Below are 27,726 nucleotides of genomic sequence, written 5' to 3'. Positions count from 1 at the left end.
CGCGCAGCCCCGCACATCCCACATACTCCCGCGACATCAACAACAATGGCAAACCACCGTAGTCTGTTTTGGTAGGAGAGCTCTGATTGGGAGCGAGACGATCCGAAAGCTTCGTCGCTGTTTTCACGTCTTATTTCCTTTTTTTTTTTTCCTCGATCGCATTGGTGAGTTTTATTTTTCAGAGAATAGTGCTCGTCCGCTGTTGTATTTTTCGGTTTTTTTTACAATTTTTTTTTTCCCCGAAAATGTGCGAGGCGCTGTTGGCAAGCTCACACAGTCTGTGCATGTGTGTCCCTGCTGCTTTTCTGCTGGGCTACAGCTACTAACCTAGCTGCTTTTCACACGGCGGTTAGCTAACGTTAGCCTGGCCGCGTTTATTGACTTGAGGGGGGGAAAACATAAGCAAATGTAAAGCGTGTTCGTGCGATTTGTTTTATGACAACAACCCTTAACTGTTTGCTAATCGTCGCTGTCGGGCACGGTAAGAACTGTTGTATGATTTGTCGTAGAAAATACTTTGCTGGCTAGCTAACAGGCTAGCTATTTGTGTGTATTCTTCGACTGAGGAAAACGGCGAGTTTTCTTTGAAAGTATGGACGACCAGACCAGGATGATGACGGGTCTCACCGGACTCGGTGGACTACCACAAGCCGATGTCGACCCAGACTCGGTCAGGAAACAGCAGTCCCTCGGTCAGCCTCAACAAGACATAGGGGATATTCTACAGCAAATAATGGCCATCACCGACGAAAGCCTGGACGAAGCACAGGCCAGGTAAGACGGGCGAAGAGCCATTTTCCACTCATGATAGCTAAGCTAAAGTGCGCTGTATGTGTCTTACTTTTGCTTTAGGGCTCAAGCGTTTGTGTGAAACCTTCACGTAAGGTAATGCGTAATTGCAACATTAACGCCACTTCACGTTACGTTGTATTTCGCTGCTGAGCCAATAACATCACATTTAGTGACAGAATAACTTGTGCAGCCACACCACAGTGCTGGTGTACTTTGAAAGGAGGTTCTTTGTTAATTCAAACCGTGCTCGGCTGCAGACTGTAATTGCAAACACGCTCACTCGGTTGAAATGCGAGGATAACGCAAATCGTAATTGGCTTATCAATGAGGTGTTACATTAAAAAGTTTAACTCCCCGTTGAGTCTGTGCCAGTGGAAACCGTGTGAAATCCACAGAACCACTCTCCAACACTGTCGTGTTAGCTGCTTTTGGCTTGACAAAACAGTTTCATTAACCCCTGCGTAAAGAAAACAAATCTTTTATGCATTTCAAGACAGTTTTTGATCTTCCCATTGGCTCACAGGGCAATATAAAGTTAGGGGCGCCATTTTCCCTTTGACACCAATCATTAAGACTATCAAGACGTATGTCAACAAAATACAAAATGCTTATTAAGATGGTGCGTGTGTTGCAAGTTGGTAATTACTTAGTTAAATTGGGTCTTCTGGTCATGTTGCCAAATCCTTCACATATTACTAATTAGACTGTGCGTAATTAGATTTGCTTAATCATAATAACATGTTTCTGATATCCCCCCTCTACATCAAACCACTGTCGATAACATTAGTCTCTGAAATGCAACTGAGCGGATAAATTAAGGTAAGGGTAAGGATTACTCAATTGCCCCACGTATCAGCCCAGTGACGACAGCAGTCGTTCATTCACATCACTCATCACTTAATGTTTGTGTTGAGGTGTTTTTTTTTTTTTGTTTTTTTTTTTTACGAATCATTATTGTAGGGTATATGCACTGCACCGAGCGACGGACTCGCACTCATTCGCCATGTGGCTCAAGGAGCATAAGGTCAGTTTCAGATGAGGCGTCAGTATCTCAACAATAGACAACCGTCCACTGCAAGACTGTGGCCACAGTGTGATGTGTCATTAGCTAGTGATTTTCCACCCAACATTTGACCACCTGGTTCTCTTAATTAATTCACTCCTCTTTCACTCCCTCCCTCCCTGGTGTTCATCCTTTTCATTGTGTGCTGGGTGCAATCAATTCTCCTATAATGTGTACGCGAGTGCAGCTGTCCGCAAATCGAGTTTCTATTAATGAGATGGTGGTGAGGGGGAGGGATGATGCTATACCAGCAGCCTATGAACATTGGGATATTACATTTTCTCCAGTACAAGTTTGAGGACTTAATCAGGCCTCACTTAATGGACAAATGCAGATATTTTTGCTTGGGAATATTTCTTGCAGTCCATGATTTATTTTCCTTTTCCAGTCTTTTTTTTCTCCTTTACCATATGATTTGTGCTGACCTTTTACACAATTATGTATTATGGTTTATCAAATAATGTTTATTACAATTGTTTGGATTTAAGGGGGCAATTATATTACCGGAAATCATGTAGCAGTCCTATTATTGGATGTGAACAGACTGTTCTGAAAAACTAATTAAAGGTGTGGCTGCTTTGGAAGTGCCAGAGGTGTCCTTGCTGTAGGCTTGTATTGATCTAAACTCTCATCTCAGTGCATGTCCTCTTCATGCTACATGTGTGCAGGATTAATACTAAAACGAACGCAGCCTACTGTAGATCAGTGGACTTAATACAAATTGTGCGTCATGCACAGCTAAAGTTCTCGATGCTGCTGTATGCAAAATATGTATACAGTCAATAAAAGCAATTTTGATGATAGTATATTCATTTTTCTTCACAGTATTTATTTATCATTAGGTGACAGACTAGCTTGCACTAAGTGGGCAATTCCATGGCTGTTGGCTAATTTGTCTCTCAGGTTTACATCAGGTAAAAGGCCAAAACATAACCAGATTCATGACAACATGCAGCCTGTTGTTATGGATAGGTGTGCAAATATATAGCAGCTGGTATGACTTATAATGTACAATCTTTTATCAACATCGTACTTAACTCTGATCAGGTTTGTCTCCCACACATCAGTCTTTCCCCCGGTCATGATCTACAAATTAATGTGTGAGGCGGCTCGCACGTGAGCATGGCGCCCTTGTCGTGCAGGGTGGCAGTGTGTTGGGATGGGGAGTGGTCAGGTCAGCGCAAGAACTCGGTGTTGCAGAGTACACTTCCTGCGCACCATCCGCCCTCATCCTCTCACCCTGTCGCCATATGTTCAGATGCTGGCCAGAGGAATCGCCGGCGCATTGGGGTGGATCAGACGACCCCACAGAGGGAGGGAGAGCAGGGGGGGGCATGGCAGGGGGTGGCCTGCCACTCAACTTCCAGCACAGGTCAGTACAGGACCGCATGAGCACCTCCTTCTCCCCCTCCTGCTCATACCCTCCATGCTGAAGGCAGCCCTCCCCCCAACTCAAATCCAGCAGTGACAGAATTGGTGGACAAAATGACACATTTAATGCTAGACACATAACTCAGTACATCATACTGCCTCCATAATCTCACAGAAAGGCAGTCGTTCGTGGCATATACAGCAGGCGCTCAATTTGCTAGTTCACCTTAGTCCCCCCATTAATACTGCAATGGACATTCACAACTGGAATTGGTGTTGAGGTCAGGTGTAGCCAAATCATATTCATCTGTGGTTGTTTTTAATGTGTTGTTGGTGATGTTATTTGGAAAAGAAATGCTTTAAATCGGGGTGATCTTCAGGTTTTTCTTGTTTCATCTTCATCATGTTCATCAGAAATGGAGGCTTCATGCTGTTGTTTTTTTTTTTTTTTTTTTTTTTCTCCCCCCACCTAAACTTTATCTGTGTTGCACTTTTCCAATTGCATATCAAAGTTGTTGCCATCGAAACAAGTTTGTTCTCTAAATAATGTAAGTTGATGTGTAAAAGTGTCAAAAGAACACATCCAAATGCCTGTGTTTGCTTTATCTGTAGGACTAGTCATTGAAAGTAATTTTTTCCAGCAGGTGTACAAAATGACAGACACAGTTTTACAAGATTATGCAATATTACAACAGCACTGGAAACTAGTAACAAAGTTACTATAGAGTTTAACAACACTTTTCTGACAAGCTCAAGAATATTGGAACATTATGAGCTTCAAGGGGTAGTCTAATGTATTGCATGCTTAGTTACATATATTTATGTGTGTTGTTCAACATGTTTCTGAATGCAAAACAAAAGAGACTTTTGAAATATAGTTCCTTTTTCACCCGGCTACAAATACACTCCTCTCTTTGATGTAATTAGTGTGTATTGTCAGCGCAGTAGTTAAAAGTAGAGACAACGGTGTCAAGTCATTTCAGGTTGTGTTAGAGTTGGGCTTTGCTACAGTATTACAGCCTTACAAGTTTTAATAAGCTGTAAGTTGTATGGGTGTGTGTGGGTGCATGGATGTGTATTAGCTGGACATTTTGCCTAGGTGTTCTGATTTGATTATAGTGAATGGTAGAAGTTTTGCCTTTTCTCCTTTAATTGCTATTAGCCCGTTTGGCAATAAAGAGAATGTCTCTGATTAAATTAAAATTGCAACTTAATCCTAATCCTCTCTATCAACTTACCATCTACTTTCATGGAAGGAGTCTTTCTGTAAGAGGTAGAAATTAGATTACTGTGTATTAACTCTGGAATCTGGTGCTCAGTAATGATGACCTTGAGGTTTGGCATCATTACCTGTCCCACAGCGCAAAGCATCCAAATGACAACATTACTCTTGCTGGTTCAGATTGACGCATCAGGGATGTTTATGCACTGACAAAGGCATTTGGCCATTGAAAATGCCTTTAAACAACATGGCTCTGTTCTGCTGTGTTGCACTACACTCTTGAAATGCTGTATGCATAATACATACAGCTCCACTACCTGTTTATGGGAGAGGACATGGAATGACTTGAGATGGAGGTCTGTTTATCGTAATCCTCCTCGCTCTCTGCCTCTCTTATTCCCTCCTCTCTCTTGCAGGAAGCATGCCCTGAACTGTCACAGAATGAAACCAGCCCTCTTCAGCGTTCTCTGTGAGATCAAAGAGAAGACAGGTGAGTTTCTACTTCACTCTTTCTCTTTGTGTTCTCCAGTTTGCACAGGTTGTAACCTACTGTTGAGATATAGTGTGCTTTTGCTCCAGTTTCCCTAGCGTGAAGTTACTTTGTTACTGGCCTCTCAGAGAACTCTATTGATTACATTCGTTGCAAAACTGATTTAACCTTGTGTATTGTGTATGCTTTGGTTCAAGATCATTCTAAATATGCATTAGTGTTTGTTCTTTTTGCCTAGTAATTATAGAAACTACACATTTTTGGCCACTGTCCAGACTTCACACTGACCAGCTGAAACTAATCTTAGTGGATCGTTGCCTTTGAAACTTGAGACAGACAGCAGAACTTGCCGTAGAACATCGTGACAACTCTTCTCATGTTGAGTTCACATCCTTATTATCTGGTTTTGTTTTCCAGTACAGAAATGTACAGTTTTTAGTTCTCATCAGTTTAAAGTTCTCAAATGAGAAACACTAACGTGACTTTGTGCAACCAACAGGCTCTTACAGTTGGTAGAATTTTACAGCAATATTAACTATATAAGGCAGGGGAATAAAAACCTACCACTACTTCAAACTGTCATATCCAAATTATTAGATTAAACAATCGAATCTGATCCTGACCAAAAGGTCATGCTCAGCTAGTTTACAGCAGACAGATATGAAACGCTCCACAGGGGTAATTGCTTTACAGTCAAACTGTTAGGCCTTTTCAGTACAAAGAGATTCTTCCTTCACTACTGTTAAAACACCTACACCAAATGGTTACCATATTGGGTAATTGTGCATTGAGAATATTTCAGTTCATATTAATGATCATCCAAACACAACATGCACAGCAACAAGAAACTATTGTGACACTGTGTCAACAAATAATACTCAATTGCAGGTCTATAATATAATACTTAATTTCTATAAGATTCAGATCTTATAGAAATTACTATCAACATATGTATGTAAATATCTCTGATTTGCTCTGATTCTTAAAATTATTCAAAGTAAACATGCTGCTCATTCTCATCTTGTTAGCTATTCTAGTCAGCTCTCTGACAGATTCTAGAGGGGTTCAAAGGAGGAAGCCTGGGATGGATGGCAGATTGATGGTTATGGTAGCGTGAATGGGGTGGGTTTTTGAATTCTGTCCCTGTGCCAGTCTCTCTCTCAGTTCTTGTCTTTCTGTGCGATTTTCTTCTTTCATTTTCCTTGTGTATCTTCTAACAGCAAACCTCTCTTGTTCAAATGCAATTTGAAAATGCTGCACTGCTGCCTGTTGTGGCCCTCTGTCAATAATGTATTATTGCTCTCCAGTGATGGGAGAAAAGTAAAGGCTAGGCTTGAGTGAGTGGGGCAGGGTACACTGTTTCCCAGGCAACCAGTGGTCTTATTTACCCTAATGCCATTCACTTTGATTTTCACATTTAGTCTCTCAGCAAACTAGAGAGAGGGTCTGTGAGTACTTGTACAGTAAGCTGAGCAGAAAAACAGACACGTCATGGAGAAACGGTAACATAGATTTGTTGTTGAAGAGAATATGCCAACCATGAGATATAGAGATCTTTGGCTTTTCCTGTACCCTGCCAGCCATCTGCCACATAGTGCCCTCCTAACTGCACTGTGTACCTGCTTTGGCATTTCTCTGCTACTCCATCAGACCCCCTGCAGGCCCCATTATGTGCCTCTGGAATGTGAATTGACTTCTCTTCAGTGCAGCGTGTGGAAGATCCAATCAGTAGTCCTCTAGTATCTCCACAGATTTTCTGCAGTATTCTTTCACTAACAAACATGCACTTGTGTAGGCACCCCCACATGCACACTCTGTCTCTCTTGCACGAATACGCACACACCAAACGGGGATAAAAGCAAACTCGGTCTTGGGTCTACTCCTGCTGCCTCGGTCTTGTCCTCTCCCCCTCCCTCCCTACGCCTCGCTCCCATTCTTGAAAGAGAAGTCTTGCTCTGAACTCGGGGCTTTGATATGGTAATGTAATGGTGGTGGTGGAGGAGGGGGAGGTGGGGTGTGGGGGATGGGAGGTGAATTCCTCTGAGTGCTGCAGTTGGTTAGATTGTTTTCATTGTAAAGGAAATGTTCTGCGCAAATGCCAGTACCCCCGCTCCCACCACCACTACCCCAAAACCCCCCCCCCCCCCCATTTTAAAACAGTGCATGTGTTGTCCTGAGCTCTCACATTAAACATGACCTCCATCCGCATGAAATTTCATTCTTATTAATACTTATTAAAGATACACTCCAAAAAAGAAATTAAAGCACTTGGATGGGGAATGATCAAAGTTGAGAGCCAGTGGCTTTGCTTCAACTCAGTTCTCCTCTCCCTCACTCTCATGGGTATTTGCTGTAAAAATAGCTCTTGGTGCAATGGGACAGCTTATGCCAAAATCTCTCACAAGCCACTGCAGTTACTCTCAGAAGTTTTTCATTTAGTTTGGGCATGTTTGAGGCATTTCTCTTTACTTTCATGCATTCCTTGTGCTTTACACATGACAGTGAATCTGTCACTCACTCTGTTCTGTCACCCTGCTCACATCCCTCTTTTTCAAGCCTGAACATTCCCAGTTGTTTATTTTTGGATGAGTTTTAAATGAAAATAAAAATAGTTTTTCAATTGGAATAAAAGCAACTATGAGTCTCTTTCTGCTCTTCCTCACATGGGCAAGTCCACACCCCAACACTTGCCACTCTCATCTTGATAAGCTGTCTGATAAACAAGTCTGTGGGATAATGCTGCTGGTTGGCTGTGTAGAAATTGTGCCAAACTGGCTAGCATCCTATCTAAGACTGAAATTGCTGGCTCTGTGTCACCTCTTATTGTGAAAAGTCAATGTGCCAGTCACTGTTCCTATGATATGGATGTGTTTACACACTGGCATTTCTATGGCACATATATCCCATGTAACAACAGTGAGGGTTTAACAACAAGGACATCCTCTTGGCCTGTAGCCAGTGTGATGTTAACTTGAGCCAGATGATTGCTCTGTGAGGTGCCCAGTTATGCCAGTGTCCTAACAATGTGTCTGGGGCACCGGTTATTTCCTGTCTGCCTTGGCCACGGCCCACTCTCTCCTGTATGTACATTTTGAGGTTTTTTAAAATTTTGAATTTTTTTTTTTTTTTTTAGAGCAGATACATTACCTGATTCTCCAAATCATGAGTTAATTATTTGGTTGTAAATTAAGATCAGTCCTTGAATGTTTGTTTAATTTGACTGTGACATCAAGGGAAGTAGGATGGAAGTTTCTTATTTTCCTAACCACATACAAGCACCAAAGTCTCACAGCAGAGCCAACAGCACTTAACTAGTATACTGCAAAGCTAGCTGACAACCCATCATCACATGCTGTTAATCTTTTGACAAGCTGAATGAATGGTAAAATTTCATAATCTCAATGAACTCCTTCTTTGATTTGTTTTTTTCCAGTGCTACTTCTGCCTACATTTGATAGAAATAAATTTTCCCATTCACTTATGATGGCTTATCACACACACACACACACACACGTCAAATCAGCTTATTGGGGTTGTAGACCATGTTAGTCCCCTAATCAAATTATCACTTTACCTGTATTAACAGTGCTCAAGTTATCTGTATGCATTACAATACCATTTAAGCAACCAAATGGCCCCAATTACATGTTAATTGAATTACAGCATGGCTGTAGTTGTAAAAACAGTAAAAGAAAGCAACACTACTAAGAGTCACAATGGTGCCATGTGTTAATTCACAGCCAGAATAAACACTTGGCTTTTGTAGTCTTTAAAAATCTCGTTTTAATTTGTGTACCTTTTTATTTTAGAGGCCATGCATGAAAGTTAACAAGAAAACATCACACACCATAGGTTATTAGTTAGTAGCATGCAATTTCTGTTAGGAAACCCCCTTTCAGCATCACATGATTAATTTAGATGTTTGTTTTCCACCAACTTTGACAAGAGTACAGTACGTGAAGTCTAGTGAATCACATGCCTCATTTAAGCAACTTAATTATTATTAGTTTTCAAAGAGCCCAATTTGGAACAGCTATAAAATTTTATGAGTTGTTAGGAACCTGTGGGAAGTCTTTTATTATATTTTTATGAGGGAAAGCATACAGTGCGTTTTTAAATTAAAAGCAGTAACAAGATAAAAAATAGTTTTTGGCAGAAATGCAACCCCACGTGAATCTACCAAACCTGCCTTTTCGGTTTTACTGTCTCTAGGGTCTAAAATGAGAATATACTGTACACTTGGTTTTACATTTTGAAGGGTCAGTTTTATAATTGCACTTCCTATGCAGTAGTGTGGGATTATCTCATTGGCTTTTCAGAAATCTCTGTTGTTTTGTGGTGTCCTGCCAGTCAATTGTTTTTTTTCTCTTCCTTGCTCCTTTGCAGAAGAGAATGAAAAAAGATAGTGAGTGTTTGGGGGGGGGGGGGGGGCAGGAGCAATACAGGGAGATTGATGAGGCAGTAAGAGCAGGAGTAATTACTCGGTGTCCATTCCCCAAGCCAGATTGGCAGACGGCTAATATCACACAGACCCCTGGCCCTGACAGACACACCACCACCCCCCACCCCCAACTCAAACCGGGGAGGCAGAGCACCCCAACCTTCAGCCTCGGTCTAATGGTGTGTGGGCCAACTGATTTCCCCATGTGGGATTATTCCTGTAGGAACTGGGCTTCTGCGTATTGACAAAGGGAACTGCTGTCGGGGGTGTGATGTAGGAAGGGAAAAGCTCAGTGGAATTGTTCACCTTTAAGACTGCTGCAGTATGATTTTTGGCCAGGATTCACCAAGGGCAGTGATTTGACTGTGCTGTCACTCGGCATTTCAGGGAGATCAGAGTGGCAGGAAATGTACAGCTGGGTATAAGAGCTTTTAGTTTTTAGTTGACAGGCATTAATAGCATAAATTGTGTTACTGTATTGCATGGTTAGATTAGGACAAACGCCCACTCTAGGATTTTTTTGTCTGATCCAATTTGGCAAATGCAGTTTACACTTTTGACGCCAAAACAGTGGGTTTAGTAGAAGAGGAGCTGAGAACACGGGGTAAACATTACCACATTAGGTTTGAGTGCACAAATGGTACTAAATTGTTTGTTCTGGTGCAGGTATAATATCTTATCTCTCTCACAACTGACATATTGACCTAGCATTTAACCAATCACTTCAAAGTTGTAACTTGTGTTGGGAGTTAAAAAAAAAGATAAATAAATTGAAAAGAAAATGAAAATTAAATGAATTTTCTATGCATTTCACTGGATGCACTTAAATTAAAGGGCAGCAAATACGATTCACAACACTGAGTAGGTGGGCACACACATACTGGTGACAGGCACTGCTGAAATTCAGTCAGCCAGAGTGACATGATAGTCAAGACGCCATGTTTTGTATGTTTATGACAAATTTTTGAATCCTTAAATTCCCACCTTATCAAAAAGTAACAAGGAAAATACTGAGTGACCCATCAGTAGTGGTCAAGGATCACCCACAAGACAAAGTCCTACCTCTTCATCCTCCTCTGTCCCCCCTCTCAGCATGGATGCCTCTCACACTGATTTTAGGCTTTGCACTTAAAGGAAACTGGCGTCTCTTTAATTAAAGATATGTAAATGTGGTCTCAGCTGGATTGCATTAGTTTGGTGGTGGTGGGGTGGGAGTGTGTCGGAGCCTAGCTCCTAATCCTGACTAATTAAGGATTAATTACAATTGATGGGAGCCTTCCACCCCTCTGCAGTACTGCACGTTGCTGTCCTAGACAGTATGTTTGTATATTTCACACCATGTCATAAATGCAGGGGAGAGATGGAAACATGAGGGCTGGTGGAGGGAGGGGGGAGGGATTACTGCCCACCCTTAGATTAGCAGTATGCATTGGGTTATTATAGATACTGGGAAACCCATGCTCCTTATAAGCTTGAGCTCTTCATCAGTCTAGATCGATGGCCTGATGTATCAATACTGTTGACTAATTTAGATCAAGGCTATATTTTGGGAGGTTGATTAGTTTTTGTTTCAGTATCAGTTTGTAATATACATAGATAGATAGATATGTACTTAATTGATCCCTTAGAAAAATTTAAAATATGTGCACTCATTTATGTGTGTACATGTTTGCAGAGTCAGTTAAGGATATCCTCCTATAAAACCACTGGTAAATTGTTGCCGTGACCAGCCATACATATTATAGGCACAGTGATTTTTATTCCTCACGAAACTGGTACATTGGACCTGTGCAGACTAACCATGTAGCCTCAGCTCTCTCTGGCACCATCTGACTGTGTCATAATGCTTGTTCACTTGTTATAAATGGGCACTGCTCTTCTGATCTATCGCTTAATTGCCACCTAATTTGCATAACAGTGCAAATTAACGACCTCTCAAATGAGCGTTCATTTTTCACAAAGTCTTTAGGAGCTCCTTAAGAGTCTGTGCTAATGAGCACAGGAGGCAGCTGGCCTGATGAGAGTTGACTGGGGGAAGATCCTAGCAGTGCTATAACAAGCCTCCTGCTTAGGTGCTCTTCATCATCCTCCTCTTCCTCCTGTGACATTTCAAATTCTTTCTTCCATGTCTCTGTCTTTCTCTGTGTGCAGAACTGTACTGGACTAGGGATATTATGTTAGGGATTTAGTCACATGTGCTCAACAGTGCCTACATTATGCTTTTAAACATCACTTTTTTTTTTAGCACTTATCCCTTATTGACACTAAAGTATCTTTATTAAAGATCTCACATTGCTCAGTTAATTAAAATGAAATATCTATGTGCTTCGTGTTACTAGTAAGGCTGGCAGTATGCTCCAAATTGAATCATGTTTTCTTTTTGACATGCAAGCTCATCCAGATAGCATTGACAGAATTAAACAAAGTGGGAGCAGAAATAACGCACATAATAAAATATGCACTATGTTGACATTATGGTAGTAAACAAGGCTGATTGAAAGTTCAACCACCTTAGCTGGTCAGCCAGCCCTCACTTGAGCAACTGAAACTAAGTGTTTCACTTCTTTTTGTCCTTTACCCATGCAAAGACCCAAAATATGACTTTGTTTTGAGTATGTTTTCAGTCTTATTTTATGGGATTTTCATTTGATATGATTAGAGAGACTTGGCTCACACCTAATTGCTCTTTTTATATTTTATGGGCCCTGTTGCAATTTTTTTTCTTGTTTGTGAAGTATGTGAACCTCGGAAAAATATTTCCTGAGTGTGGCTGATGGGTTTTAAAGCAATTTTTAAATTAAAAAATTATTCAAAACTCTGTTTGGTATAATGTGCAGCAGTTTAGTCCTTATGGAGGTGGTATGTTCTTACTTTTATTATTGAAAATATATTTTCCATTTCAGACTTTTCAATAACTTTTAAAACTTAGATATAGCTTTGATTCACTGATTTAATTTGTTTTTCAGGTTTATTTACTTTTGACCTGAAAATACTATTGGAATGGCTCACAGGGAATTTGCAAACAGTTCATATAAATGATAGGTATAGGGAAAATATATCGTAGATCCTGTATTTGCTTCTATTTGAGCAGATTATGTGACAACACCAATTGATCTGTCCCTCATTAGAGCTTGTGTGTGTGGCAGTGTGTTTGTGTGTGACCATTCAAGGAGGGTACACGTAGTCATCGCTTGAGTGTCCAAGCCTTTCTCTTTAGTTAATTAAGGGCTGATTGATGATGTGTTGAACTGAAGTGTTGTGTTTGCCCAAGGTGTGAGTTCTCCAATTCACACCTTAATCAGACCACACTGTTTACTCTGAATGCTTACCCCTCTCTCTCTCTCTCTCTTTCTCGTTTATGTGCGTGTGCGTGTGTGTGTGTGTGTGTGTGTGTGTGTGTGTGTGTGTGTGTGTGTGTGTGTGTGTGTGTGTGTGTGTGTGAGTCAGTCAGAGTGGGGGGCTGTATTCAACAGGACTCTGGTGAACTACCCAAACAGATGCTGATTAGCGTGAGCTGCTTAAAGTAGGAAGGGACATATGGATTGGGCTCATTAAGTTGACTGTACTCCACAAAAAACACCCTTTTAGAAGAATGAGGTACACTGTTTTTATGTTGCATTTGAAGTAGAAATACACCTTTTCCCAATATCCATTTGGCAAAAAGCCCATCAGGGATATTATTCATTTTTAATGCGGGTTCTTCAGTTTTAATGCCATATTCTACAGCTCGCTCAAGGCAACATTTTATTCACCCAAGCACTTTTTGAGCAACCCATATTCTACCAGAATGGCATGGTAAATCAAAATCCTATATGCACAGAGGAACTCGTTTGTGAAAGTTGATATTAATCAATTGCTACAAAATATGATTTTGTAAAGAAAGAGCCATTGGTATCACGGCTCCTGTCGAAATTAGTGAAGACTGCTAATCATGATATAAGCATGTACATTTGCATCTACAGACCTTACTGGGTGACTAACTGGATATAAAGAAGGTGAAATTTGTGTTTCACTGCATGGATTTAAAGGTCAAGGACAAAACTCTGTTCTCTAATGGCACTCATCTCTGTTTTCTGTATAGTGGACGTCAAACTAATCTAATTATATTAAAAAAAAAATTAGAAAATGTAAAAGTCAGGTCTGGTCAGGTTTGGGTTTTTTTTTTTTTTTCAAACTTCTGCTTAAAGCACATTTTTGTCTAAATTTGTCTGGCTAGAGCCATGGTTCATGACACCTGAAAGCCAAATTCAACCTGAGGGGGTTTCAGCACCCATCTTTAGTGTTGTGCATGGTTCAGGAAGAGGTTTGTTCGTCATTTACTATTCAAATTTATATTTGCTTTCAAGGGTGGAAATGTCTCAGGTAAAACAGTGAAGAGTTGTTTAATATAGGTAGACTGGCCCCATTTATTTTTTTCCAAAGCTGCATTTGCATTGCCTAGGTGCTGTTCTGTATTTCTACAGTTCTTATATACCGGTTTACCTATCATATCTCCAGAGCTGCAGTTGAGATTTATTTTTGCAGTTTTTGTGAGGTAAATTTGCATATTCATGCAGCATATTTTCATTGTTAAAACCATCTTTCTATGGCCCATTCTCTTTATCTGCATTCTCTCTCTGTAATGAAAGGAAAAACTGATGTTTTCACAGTCTTATCTTTTCTCTCTTTCTGGCTTGCTCGCTCTCTGGCACGTCTGTACTCTGGATTGTGTATATTCCTGTAGCCTCTCTCTCCCTCCCTCCCTCTCTCTCTCTCCCTCTCTCTCTGTCTCTCTCTGTCTCTTCCTCTTCCTCTCTTGCACACATATCTTCTCCTGTGACTCCTTTTTTTCAATTCTCCTTGGTTCTCCTTCTACCCTCTCTCTCTCCTTACCTTTTTTTCCCCCCTTTTTTCGTTCTCTATCCTTCTCTCTCTCTCCCAGTGAAAGGCTGAGAATACCCAAGGGAGCTGATGCAATTAAAATGCTAATCCTGTCTGTCTACAGAGAGAGGGAGAGGGGGGGGGGCTGACAGCATGAGGGATTGCGGCTCACATGGAGAACTCGACTGAAATGGAGAACAGAGGGAGGGGGGGCACTGGGGGAGGTGGGTGGGGGTGTGCTGAAAGGGAGAGGGGGGAGGGGATGTGTGTTGGGGGGAGACAGAGTGAAAAGGGGGATGCTAGTGAGGGAAAAGACAGACAAGGATAAAGCTTGTGCTGTGAGCTGAGCAATGATATACTGACTGCATTTAAGTCTTATCTATTTCTATGTGTGGAAGGCATTACAGTTAATGTACAGCACTACACTAGTGGCTAGGTTGTTCACCCTTACCTGCACTCCCTCATATACTGTGTGTTGTGTCTGCACGGCACAACGTTTCCACATTGGCTGTGCAGAAATGAGAATGATTATGTATGCAGTGAAAGCCCAGCTGGATACCCTGAATATTTCATAGTATGTGTTGCTCGCTTCGTCTCTCAATGCCACACAGCTCAGCTAGGGTGGTAACGTGTGCATAATGGTGTGATTTCTAAGAGCCGTGCATACAGGCTGTAGGCCTTAAGATGTCTTCCTATTTTAAAAAAAAGGGAATTTAAGTATCATCTCTTACAGCACTCTGAATTTTAGTCTCTCAGTGATGGAACCAGCCCAACTGTGATGTCAGGAGCCAGTTGATCTAAAGGAAACACTGCTTAGATTTTGGAGTAAAACAGCCAACTCGTTCTCAGACCTGTAGGTTTTTTTATAATGAACTGTATTTTTCAGGGGTCTCATGGCTGGTTTGAGGTTGGACAACTCCTTTTTATGTGTGTCCATGTCATATGGTCCTTTTTCTGTGCAGTATCTTAACTCATCTCAGCAGCTGCTATAATACCACTAGGCCACTAGACTGTGCATGAGTGCAATTGTGGGTAATCACAGCTTAATTGGAGTAATTAGGGGAATGTAGGGGCATTAGGCTACAGCTGGGGGCCATAATGAGGAGTGGGGGCAAAAAGGAGGGGGAGAGGTGAGAAGCTTCAAGTTGCCCTGTTCACTGTAGGTCAGTTGTACTTCTCAGTGAATGGACATTGACGATCAACTGCACACATGACTACATAGTATTAGAACAAAACAAATACTTATGGTCCCTGATCACTAAATTAGCTATAGGTTGTCTACTTAAGAAGTGCAGAGTTTGTATGTGAAAGTAGAGAAAAAGAGGAGGGAAAGAGATGGGCGAATCAGGGTCATTAGTTCAGTCTGCTGGGTCTGCTGCATTCCTGAGCCCTGAGATGGGGGAGCAGCAGAGCAGGAATGTGCCTTGGAGAGAGAAGAGACCTAAGTAGAAGGAAAGAAACAGGCAAGAAGGAACAAGAAAAAAAAAAGGGGGAGGGGGGAGGGAAAGTTGGACACTGTGCTACGAGAGGCCTTAAATGGTGGAACAGACTCATTTATCAAATGAAGTTTGAAAAAGCAAAAACTCGTCTGCTCCATAGCACTTGGAAACTTAAAGTAAAACTGTTTTTGTCCTCATTTCCTTCACATCTGTTATCCCTACAAATACAGCCCTACTGATTTGTGAGCTCTGACTGCTCCACGACTGCAAACTTGTTTTTCAGCGTGACTCTCTACAGAGAAACTTTGACATAAAGACTCATAAGATTGTGTAAATTGTGCTAACAATAGAAGCTTTGAATGAGTGAATTCATGAACCCCCTAACCTTTGATGATGAGCTTTGACTAACTAGTGTAATCCTTAAAGAGGACAAGCGCCTAACGCCACCCAGTTTCCACTGGGATTAATCTTGTCATCCATATTGTTGGCGTCTGTCTCCTTCAGAATCCTGTCTAGTTTCACTGCTGTCTAAATTGGCTTTTACCCCCTCCATTTTAGTCTCCAGCTACAAAGACCAGCGTAAATGTGGGCATACTACTGTGTTTATATGTGTCTCATAACACAGACACACACTACAATGTTTTATTCAAGCTTTAATTTGGCAATATAATCCTAGTGATTTCATTTTTGTACCCTGCAAGTGGACATGTGTTTTAGGGCTGCGATCAACAATTACCTTAATTATTAATAAATCTTATTTTCTTGATGAATTAATTAATTGTTTAGTATACAAAATTTCAAAAAGTGAAAAAAGAAATACCCATCACATTCCTCAGAGCCCGGAGGTGACACCCGGTGATTCAAATTGCTTGATTGGACCATAAGTCCAAAACCCACAGATATTCAGTTTGTAGAGGTTTATCAAGTTGAGAAAATTAGGGAGTGTCTATATTTGAAGAACTGGATCTTGTGAATGTTTATTCATATATGTATTTATTTGTTTATTTTATAATTTTCTTGAAAAATATAGGAAACAATTAATCAGTTATCAAAATAGCTCCTGTTTAATTTTCTGTTGGTTGCCTAATTTGATTAATCAAATGAGCTGATTAATTATTCAAGCCCTAATGTGCTGTACTTTTTCTAATTAACATTAAAAATGGCTTTGAATAAATGCAATAAAAGTTAAATTTATGCCAAGCCACTTTACAGTTTATCTTTCCTCCACAATTATTTTACATTTCAGTTTATTGGTGCCATAATGACCATGTTTCATACATACTTACTGTTTACAATTAAGGTGCCCAAGACACTGAAGTCTTATACAAGTTTCTTCTCTTACTTTCTGAAGTTGAATGATTGAGAAGCAAAAGGGGCAAGAGGGAATTTAGTTAAGAGTTAAAAGCTTTAGGCTTTGAAGAAAAGATGGCTGTCTGTACTTAAAACTTTTCTGTAACAAAGTGGTATCTGTGAGGGAGTGTGTGTATGTGTGAAAGAGAGAGAGATGAGAGCATGGCTGCAGGCTGACAGAGGTCCTGGCATAATACAGTGGTGGAGAGCAGCGACTGATAACTATACTTATGGCCACTGGGGCTCATAGTGACAGCACATGCACTCCCATTACTGGTCCCATGCCTCATGCCCTTTTCTCTGGCAGGTTGCCACTGAGGGGCCACACTGCCCTCTGCTGTTCATGTAGATGAAGCTCAGGCTCATTGAGAATTCACCCAGGAGCTCATTGCAATGACTCAGGGGGGAAACTCAACTGATATGCATGGTCTGTCAGTTTTCAAAAACTTTTTAACCAACAGGTTTTCTCAGCCCTAGAAGGATGTTCTGGCCTGGAGAGGCTACAAAAAAAACAGGGATTTTTTTTCTAAACTAACTAAAAATACAACTTTGCCTGCCTAACTCATATGCTTTCTGTCCTCTCCTCTTCAGTGCTGAGTATACGAGGTGTACAGGAGGAGGACCCCCCAGATCCCCAGATCATGCGGTTGGACAACATGCTGCTAGCAGAGGGTGTGTCAGGTCCAGAGAAGGGCGGAGGATCGGCTGCAGCGGCTGCAGCTGCAGCAGCAGCAGGGGGCTCACCCACCGACAGCAGCATCGAACACTCCGACTACAGAGCCAAGCTCGCCCAGATCCGCCAGATATATCATTCTGAGCTGGAGAAGTATGAGCAGGTGAGGGCTTAGCAGGCTTAAATGTCTGAACATTCTTCTATACACACACATATTATATATTATATTAACATGTTATAATGAAATTAATAAAAGTCATTTAGTTAGTCAGGAACTCCATTCTTCATAACCTGGGTGTGGTAACATTCATTTTGTGCAAAATAAAAGGAAATGTACAGCAAACAGTTTACTGTTAGGATGTGACCCGAACAATTGAATTCCAACAATGCATTATGAGACTGATGACTTCTTTTTCCATGTTTTGTTTTATTTAGATTAATGAAATGAATTCATGAAAATTCACTTATACATTTTGTTAAACACAACATGTTCATATTTGGATTAAATTGACATTGAGATTATGTTTTGTCAAGGACCGTGGCTTTTGGTATTTGGCTCTGCACATTCTTGGCTGCACATTTCTGGCACCCTTTCCTGGTGTTTCACTGATTATAGGTTTGAGAACTGCTACTGCAGACTCTGTCAGTCACAAACCAAATATTCTAATATTTGTGTATGTTTCTTTGACGGAGCATCTGATCGACAGAGAAGTCAGAGAGCCAAGGCCTACACGTCATCATCACATGTCATGGCACTGGATAGAATCTGTGCTGGGACTATCTTTTTACAATGGCATTCAACCCCTTTCTCTCCCTCTGTCTCTCTATCCTCGGTCCAGGCCTGCAGTGAGTTCACCAACCATGTAATGAACCTGCTGAGAGAGCAGTCTCGCACACGACCCATCTCTCCCAAGGAGATTGAGCGCATGGTGGCCATCATCCACCGCAAGTTCAGCTCCATTCAGATGCAGCTCAAACAGAGCACCTGCGAGGCCGTCATGATTCTCCGCTCACGCTTCCTTGACGCCAGGTCTGTCTGTGTGTGTCTGGCTGGTATTTCCTGTGTGTGTGTGTGTGTGTGTGTGTGTGTGTGTGTTAAATGATTGGTTATTGTCTTGAGGGCTGAAGCACAACTGACTTGGTGTCAGACATGTACCTTCCAAGCACTTGGGTCATAATTTTTGTTTTCTGTGTGTGTCAGACGCAAGAGGCGCAATTTCAACAAGCAAGCGACAGAAGTGCTGAACGAGTATTTCTACTCCCACCTATCTAACCCTTACCCTAGTGAGGAAGCCAAGGAGGAACTGGCCAAAAAGTGTGGGATCACTGTGTCTCAGGTGAATTGCTTACACTGCTATTATCCAGGACAATAAAAGGAAACTTAACTGTTTTTGCGGAAGCTGAGGTGATTTTGGGTGACCGGATCACCTTTCTCTGTATCAGTGTCATTACATACTTTATAGCAACCTCAGTGCTAAAAGAATCACTGCATTCGAGTATCTGACATCCATCTGTCCCTTAGGTCTCTAATTGGTTTGGCAACAAGAGAATACGCTACAAGAAGAACATTGGTAAGTTCCAGGAGGAAGCGAACCTCTACGCAGTTAAAACAGCGGTGGATGCTGCCAATGTGTCGGCGCAGGCTAGCCAGGCTAACTCTCCAGCAACGCCCAACTCAGGTACCACGTGCTCCATCTCATCCTTCCACAAGCCCCGCCACTTCTCATTTACAGGCTTCAGTTCCCCTACACACACTTGCGTTTTTACACAAAACATAACCTGACTGAATCACACAATGGCTGCATCATTTGTTGACTTGATTGTTAAAAGGAGAACCCACGCTGCACAACAAATGTGCTTTCAGATATATGTCTGTTCAGAACCGTGTGAAATAATCCTATTTATTTTGTATAAAATCATTGGTAAAACATCATTTTCATCTGTATGTAATCCAAAACCTAGACACAGTCTTGACTCATCCAGTACAGCTTCAGCAAGCCAACTAAGTGTCCACTGTTACATTCTGGCTGCATACACTCACCCAGCGCTTTATCCGGAACACCATACTAATACTGGGTAACAATTTCTCAGCAAAAATCAAGGTTCATCAGACCGGGCTCTGTTTTTCCCGTCTTCAACTGTCCAGTTTTGGTGAGCTTGTGCCCACTGCAGCCTCGGATTTCTGTATTTGGCTGACAGGTGCAGGACCTGACATTGTCTTCTGCTATTGTAGCCCATTCACCTCAAGGTTTGATGTGTTGTGTAATCTGAGATACTTTTCTACTCTCTAGTTGGAAAGAATGGTTATCTGAGTTACCAGAGCCTTTCTGTCAGCTCCAACCACTCTGACCTCTCTCATCCACAAGACATTTCTGTCTCTAGAACTGCTGCTCACTGGCTATTTTTCCTTTGTTTTTCACACCATTCTGAGTAAAACCTCTAGAGACTGTTGTGTGTGAAAATCCCAGGAGATAAGCATTTTCAGAAATACTCAAACCAGCCCGTCTGGCACCATCAATCATGCCACAGTCAAAGTCACTGAAATCACTTTTTTTTTTTTTTTTCCCTCATTCTGATGTTTGATGTGAACATTAACTAAAGGTGCTGACCTGTCTGCATTATATTCACTGCTGCCACATCATTAGCTAATTGGATAACTGCATGAATAAGCAGGTGTACTGGTGTTCCCAAAAAAGTGCTCGGTGAATATAAATTGTCCTTTCAATTATGACATCTAATAAGGCATTTGAAATCTAATAAAGAAGCAAATTAAGACTCATAAAATCAATAATAACAGCAATATGCAGAATTGTCAGGTATTTAGTTTTTTCTCTTGGAAGGCATAGTTTTATTTCTAGGATGGCCTACCTAATCTCCATTATTTTTACAAGAAAGCAAATGACTGTATTATATTTCCCAGCCATATTTTTTCTAGACTTCATTCCCATATGTAAAAAAGTCACACATTTCTTTTAAATGTTAAATCCCTAAAGTTGTTGCTCGTTTGGTTTGTGCAATGTGGGCAGCCTTGGTGTTAACTTGTCTGACAGCCAAGATTTGCATTCATCTTGTGCTATGTTTTGTGTGCTTAGTGCTTAATGCTTGTCTAACATTCCATATTTGCAAAACTCGAATATAACTTGGGACTGTTGTGATACTCAGGGATATCGGGGGAGGGACTGGCTTTATGTAAACATCGAGTATTTTCTACCCATCTCTCATATTTTATTTCTGACAATCATCCCATGATTTATTTATTTGCTTGTTAAATTGCTTTTGTTATTTGAGTAAGTTAGTACAATTATGCAACACACAGCACATAGTAATAATATGGTTACCCCAATTTGCTAAGGAAGCTGAATGGACCAGGTAGGTGATCATTCGGATGTTTTGATTCATTTACTCAGTTCCCGTTTTGCAGTTTCAGTGTGCTTAAAATAAATGGTGACCAGATGGTTGTTACGGACTTTTAGAGTGACTTAACTTAAAGGTGGGACATGAAGCTGTATGGGAGAGACTGGATGATGTCAGAACTGTTAATATTTTAAGTATAGTATAACCTTTAAACATCCTAAAAGTGGCAACCTACTGCCGACTGCCCCACTCCACCTTCCCTCTACTGCATTGTAGCCCACTATGACAGAAGGATGTTCCACTAACACTAAGTTGCTATCAAAAGCTCAATCTATAATTTGCACAGAAGGGTGGCTCAGTCAAAAAGGCCAAAATTACTTTCAACAAAATGTTTTTTGCAGCTGTAAATGCGTGTTTCTAAATACTGGAATTGCATAGACGTCTGTTTTTTATGGTTTTATTTTCTAACTGGCACACAAAAGTTGGTGTGTGCAGCTGATGCATATGTATGCTGAAGAGAGTCTATGCTTTAATCTTGGCCTGTTCAGACTAAGATGGCTGAGAACAGTGACCTTCATATTGAAGGTGGTTATTAAGTTAGTGCTGTTAGTCAATGTTCATGACCGGTGGTGACCTTTTGACCCCATGGCACTGTGGCGGGTCTGATTGGATATTGGCTATATATATTGCCTGCAGGGTCACCAGGGTCATACAGTTTGTCTCACACAGGCGACGCCTACCTCAGCTTGCGTTCTCTCAACGGGGAGGGTCTCAACATCGCCCCCTCTCTACAGCCGCAGGTATGCACTGAGGACAGCTGCAGAGCTGACCTCAATGCCGTTAACCCAGCCACCCAGAATCCTTGGATGCCCAACCTTAGCATAGCTCCTTTTGACCTCGACCTCTTCTCAGATCCCTTCCTGACTTTACCTTTGACCCCGTCAACTCCTTCCCAGACAAAAGCACACACAAACTGACCTTTCTTTGCTCTGCACAGTGAGCCCTGAAGAGCTTCTGGCTTCACTCAAGAGGAATAGTGTCTGTTTGTTTTAGGCTTTTTAAATTTTAAATGTTGCATATTCCTCTATAATTACATGCCCATATGTATTTCTTAAGAGAGCACAGAATCAGCTTCACTGCCGAACCCCTAGACCAGGTTAGGGGCATCACAGCCTTCCTTAGCACTGTTGTAGTTATCAGTGTAGATCTGTGTGGAATATTCCCATAAATCAGGACTGGGGTTTGAACCAGCAAACCCTCTGGTTAATGGACAGTTTCTCACTCTGTAGGTTGTCATGCACCTTGAACCCTTCAAACAGCCTCCTGCCTTTTTTTTTTTTGTGTTTTTTCCCCACCCGTCCAAATATTCCTCCATCCCATATCTCCATACATTCACTTTACATGTATAGACAGAGAAATTTCCTCACACTGAAGTGTCCTTGTGATTGTTGTCTAGTAATAGACATACAGTTGTGTTGTTCCATCCACAGATTTCTGCTGTGCCATATTGTCCAGTGATTTACCAAATAAAAAAATAAAAAAAGTACCTGCCTTTCGGCTTCAGTTGTAGTCTTTTCATATAGAGCAGAAGTAGTTTAATTAGTTTAATGGAGAGTCATGAAGTTGATTGGTTCCGATGCATGCAGTAGAGGTTTGTGGATGCTGTCTCTCCTCTGTGTAAGTCTGTGGTTGATTAGTAGCAGCCAGTACCATGAATATTTGTTTAGTTTGTTGTGCTGAAGTTTCTGTTGAAATTTGTGGGTGTGTTTTGTCTCTGACAGGTGGATACCCTGCACCGTGCTACACACCTGACGGGCGGCTATGAGGAGCTGTCGGGTAGTGGCCTCTACACCCCTCATCGCCTGGATGTGAGTAGAGACTTAAAGGCCCTCTTGTGGTTTAGCTGATAAATAAGTATGTCAGGAGACCTGCCTAGTATGTGCTCTACACAGTTTGCTTGAAATTAATTCAGGTAGATGAAATATTGCAATCACTGGACAATGAAATTGTCCCCTCTTGTTATGTTTGTGGGCGTCTAGAGGAAAATCAAATCCAACAAGCACTGATTTGGTGAATTACAGGTCAAAATATGTAAAGATGTGTACATTTACATTAGCATAAATTTGGTTGGAAGGAGTTTAACATATGTTAAACGTAATGATTTTTATAAAAAAATGTATATGTCAATGTGAAGCAGATCTTAACTGCATGTTGAAACAACTGTTGTAGTTGTAACCTAGATGTGAAAAACTATCAATACTTAAATACAAATTTAGGCAAGTTTTAACCATCAACATCTAGAAGTCTTACAAGATGAGGGATGTGGCAATAAACTCATAGCTGCTTCTTGCTTGGAAATAAGAATCAGAATCAGAATCAGTTTTATTGCCAAGTATGTTTTCACATACAAGGAATTTTTTCTGGTGATTGGTGCAATTGATCAGCAACAGTGGGGCTCTCTAGCCTTGTTGATAAGGCTAATAGCAGATGGGAAGAAGCTATTTTTGTGTTATAAGTTAGTTTAATTCAGAAATTCATTACTTCAGGCTAATAATAGGTTTGTTTGAGATGAGCCAGGCCTTGCTCTACAGCCCCCTACAAATGTAGTCAACAATTACCAAACCCAACAGTTAAGTCTGAGCAGTTGATTTATAGACTGCATTAAACGATAAGATCTGTCTTTCATGAGAATTCTAGCCTGTTTTCGTATAAGATAATGATAAGATAGTGATACGGAGTTAAAACCATAAAAACTGTCACGATGATCACAGATCGCCTACTTGGCAATTTTAATACATCGGCGTCAGCTCAAACAATGTTTCTGTTTTTTTGTCACGGCCTCCTGCTACCACCACCTTCTCGTGTCCATTTTCTAGGCGAGACACAGTTTATGTCAGTCAGTCAGGAAGCTGTGATTATGTTTTATGAGATAGGTAGTTGTTAGAATGAACAGTATTTTGTCTGCAACCAGTAAGCTATATTGAGGCTGCATAATTTCATTTTCACTACCCTCTTCTTGCTCAGTTCTCTCTTCCCTGTCTGTCTGCAGGCTAACAGCTGGCAGGACACCACCAACCCCCCCTCGGTCACCTCCCCTCCCGGTCCTCCTGGCAGCGTCCACTCCGACACCTCCAACTGATCCAGTGGCTCTCTCTGCCATAACTTCATTCCCACTGTGGTCTGCTCTGACTACCATCCTCTGTCCCCATTTTTCAATATCCCCTCGTCTCTCAACTAGACAGCCACACAAGGCTGTATGTGCATTTCATAAACACACACTGTGCTGGAACACAGGACAGCCGAACAATAGTTAGGAGGAGTTCTCCCTCCACCCCAAAGCTCCACTTCAATGCTCGAAGCTCCATAACTCAGAATGAAAGTAGAATGGAGCTTACTGATACCGAGACAGATAGGAAACATCTTTACTATCACGGACTTTTTGAAAACCACTGACCCAGCTGTGTAGATGATCATGATGTCTGTACATTATGTGTATATGCACGTTAACTTCACACAGTACTCACACAGCTTGTCCATGTGCTGTTGACCTCTGCACTCAACCCTTTGCTTTGGAAAACTGTGTGTGATTGCCTGTATCTCTTGAAGCCTTGGCGTTTGACAGCCAAACTGTTGATACAGATCACCAGGGAGCTCTGCTCACCTTGCTCGTACCAAAGTGCTGCCCCAGTAGTTGTCAACACATCTGTTCCTCCGAGATCACCCTCTGCCAACTCTACACAAGACGCTGTTGTATCTTCCAGTCCTTACGGCTTGATATTTCATTCTGTTGGAGATTTCAAAGTGAATAATTGAGACATGCGCAAAGGTGCATGCGACCCTCTTCCATAACACACACCCTACAACTTTACAGTCGTTTTCATAGTAAGCTGACATAAAAGATGTGTCAAGCACAAAAGTTAGCATCCTTGTTATGGGTGTCTCTACCTGTAAAAGGGTAGTTAAGGGGATCACTGTTCTAAACCAGGCAGGACAGGTGATAATAGGGCTGGCGAGAAGAGGATGAAAGGGCAGAGAGAGGAGAATATCTTTGGTTGAGTGGATGTAACTAATAGCCCTTTTTGTTGCTAACCAATAGAGGGTGCTGGTAGATGGCTTGTAGACTTTACTTCTTGCTTTCTGTCCACTAGTTTATTTGATTGTAGGCTATTTTCTAATGCTGTTTCACCAAGAATGCACCAGCCACCACCAAAAATGAGCTCAATAAAGCATCTAAATGACGTTAGGAGAAGGGCGGAAAGATTGTGGGGCATTGATGTGTTATTGGGACAAACGTGACATGAATTTAGAAACGTGACTGTCTTCCATGCATGTAGGACTTCTAGGCGTGATATTATTGTTTTCATTTAACCTTCCGAGTTTTTAGCTTTGTTTTTATTAACAAAAAAATAAAGGGTATAATTATTACAGTCAGACCAAAAAGGAAAAAGTGCATCATGTATTGCTATGATGTGTGTGTCTCTGTGTGGGCGTGTGTACAGTCTTCTTGGGATGTCTTAGTCAAACTGGCTGGTGCCCTCTGACCTTTGTAAGCATTATAGAGACTGGGTGCTTCCACCAGCCAATGACAACACCAGATGGGGATCAACTGAGATCTCCTCTCCATCACGAAACATTTAAACTTGTGAGCCCGAGGCAACACGCTACAACCTTCTGTTGTACCAAAACCAAAAATACCACGTTCAGCAATGTAATAATGCTACTCTGTGTCTCTAAAGTTGGTGCACAGCCACCTTTTCAGTTCGAGGCGAGGAGGGAATTATATTTGTATCTGTGTCTCTCTTGTGTGGTGTTGTCATGCCTCAAGTTGATTTAATTTTTGGGGTTTTTTTGTTGTGGGGCTTCATGGGAGGGTGGGTGGAGTGAGGACTGTCATATCAGACTTGTAATTTGATTGTGAGCATAGAAATTATGCTCTCCCTTTACCCATCTTTTAATATCTTCTGGTAAAACCACAACTATTTGTTTTTATTTCTATGGCCAATTGGGCAAGGGCTTCTCTCTCCTCTGTTACCAAAAAAAGAGGCAGCACTGGGTGCAGTAAAACAAATAACTTGTGTTTAAGACAAACCTGCAGCATTTTTGGGGATTTTCATTCTTTGGAACTATTTTATACATTAACTGTTATGTGAATAACAAAGCATTTTGATAGTAAGGTAAAGCCTTATGAATATTTAAGTGTCAGTCAAGACTTTGTTGAACCATATGTTACAGAACAAAACTCGAGCTTGTAAGCTGGTCACATGTGATATCCCACATTGAATTACTTGTTTTGTTACTCATCGCAGTTCATACGACTGTATCTTATGAATAACGTTATCACCACACCAAATTATCATGCCCCTTCCCCTTTTTCTACCTGTTGTAATGGATGTCACTGTACAGTTTGTGTAATGTTTCAGTATTTTTTTTTTTTTTTTTTTCTTTTATAAACTTTGATGTTTGGTTGAGATGCCAGTTTTATTTGGCCTTTGTGCCACAGAATTCACGATAACTCTGTATCAACTTTGAATATTATTTAGGTCTTTTGTTACATAACCGGGTGGCAATGTATGGTTTAGAGGTGTAACATTTGGTGCTGTGGAAAGATAATTGTATCAATTGAGGTTCTGCAATGGACATTATTTGGTATATTTTATTTGGTATATGCTAATCCCTGGACACCCATCTTGTCTGATTCCGCCACCATTTCTGAACATTTCCCTCACTCCCTCAGTTGTACGTCACTTTTCCAAATATTCACCCACTTTTGTGCCTAATTCAATACTAAATCTTGTTTGAATGCTGCTCAAATTAGTCCATGAAATCAGAAATGAACTTGACTAAGTTACATAGACCGCTGTTAAATTCAAGATCATGGAGCTTCAGATTTGTCAGCCCATCACAGCTAAATGTAATGGTGCAGATGTCGCCTGTTGTGTGGGAAAATTAATCCCACATTAATTTGACTAACAGCTAAATGTCAATTTACTTTAAATTACCAAATTCTTGTTTCACTGAAACAGGAAGAGAACTAGCCTTTCATGTGTAAGTGCATGGTGTGCACTGGTTGAGACATCATGCATGACTCCATTATAGCAAAAAATGTCTTAACACACAGACAGTGTGTCAGTCAATATGGTGTAACAGGAGCGACAGCAACTGCACTTCTAAAGTTCAGAAGTTACTTTTACTTGGTGTTGTCGATCACGTGTAAATCTTGTTTGGATTCTGCAAGTGACTAAATGACTTCCACAGCATCAAATGTCTCCTTAAACCATTTTGATTTCTTTGTTTTTCTTAGTATATTTGTATCTCCCCTCTTTCCCTTGTATTTACCCCTCTCTCTACCTCTGTCTTTCCATTTCTCTTGTATATAACCCCCACTGTTTTCAGACTTGTGAGTCTGTATGAACTCCTTTTATACCTCAACTTTAGAATTGTTCTAGAAAGAGTAAAACAAAAGGAAGAATATGACAAATTGTAGTGTTCTTATTAGAAAATTAATAAAATGATTTAGTGTGATTTTTTTTTTTTTTTTTTCTTTCAGTATTTGATTTCAGATTTTAGGAGTGTTTCATTTTATAATTTGTCACAAATGCTCTTGTGATAGTCAAATGTAATAAAAGGAGAGATTGCACCATCTGATGATTAATATGTGAATCTATCCACCT

General features: G+C 40.9%; 1 protein-coding gene across 4 annotated transcripts; it reads left to right on the top strand.

Moving 5' to 3' along the window:
• Positions 1–24: 24 nt before the first annotated feature.
• Positions 25–27,697, top strand: pbx4 (pre-B-cell leukemia transcription factor 4). 4 transcript variants are annotated; one of them, XM_071472271.1, is made up of 10 exons: positions 147–164; positions 592–774; positions 3,114–3,227; positions 4,865–4,938; positions 17,620–17,864; positions 18,541–18,731; positions 18,903–19,038; positions 19,224–19,380; positions 22,837–22,923; positions 24,105–27,697. In XM_071472271.1, the coding sequence occupies exons 2-9, from the start codon at positions 593–595 to the stop codon at positions 22,878–22,880; spliced, it is 1,143 nt and encodes a 380-aa protein (XP_071328372.1). In that variant the 5' UTR covers positions 147–164; position 592; the 3' UTR covers positions 22,881–22,923; positions 24,105–27,697. The 4 variants fall into 4 exon arrangements, with proteins under 4 accessions (XP_071328381.1, XP_071328372.1, XP_071328361.1 ...); XM_071472260.1 differs by lacking the exon at positions 147–164 and adding an exon at positions 342–481; XM_071472291.1 differs by lacking the exon at positions 147–164 and adding an exon at positions 21,752–21,855 and having other exon boundaries at positions 456–774; positions 24,105–27,577.
• Positions 27,698–27,726: the final 29 nt, after the last annotated feature.

Source organism: Trachinotus anak, unplaced genomic scaffold (assembly GCF_046630095.1).
Source record: "Trachinotus anak isolate AG129_WGS33_773 ecotype Australia unplaced genomic scaffold, CSIRO_AGI_Tana_v1 ptg000003l, whole genome shotgun sequence".
In the NCBI taxonomy this organism is placed as follows: domain Eukaryota; kingdom Metazoa; phylum Chordata; class Actinopteri; order Carangiformes; family Carangidae; genus Trachinotus; species Trachinotus anak.
This window is presented reverse-complemented; position numbering and strand designations above follow the sequence as displayed.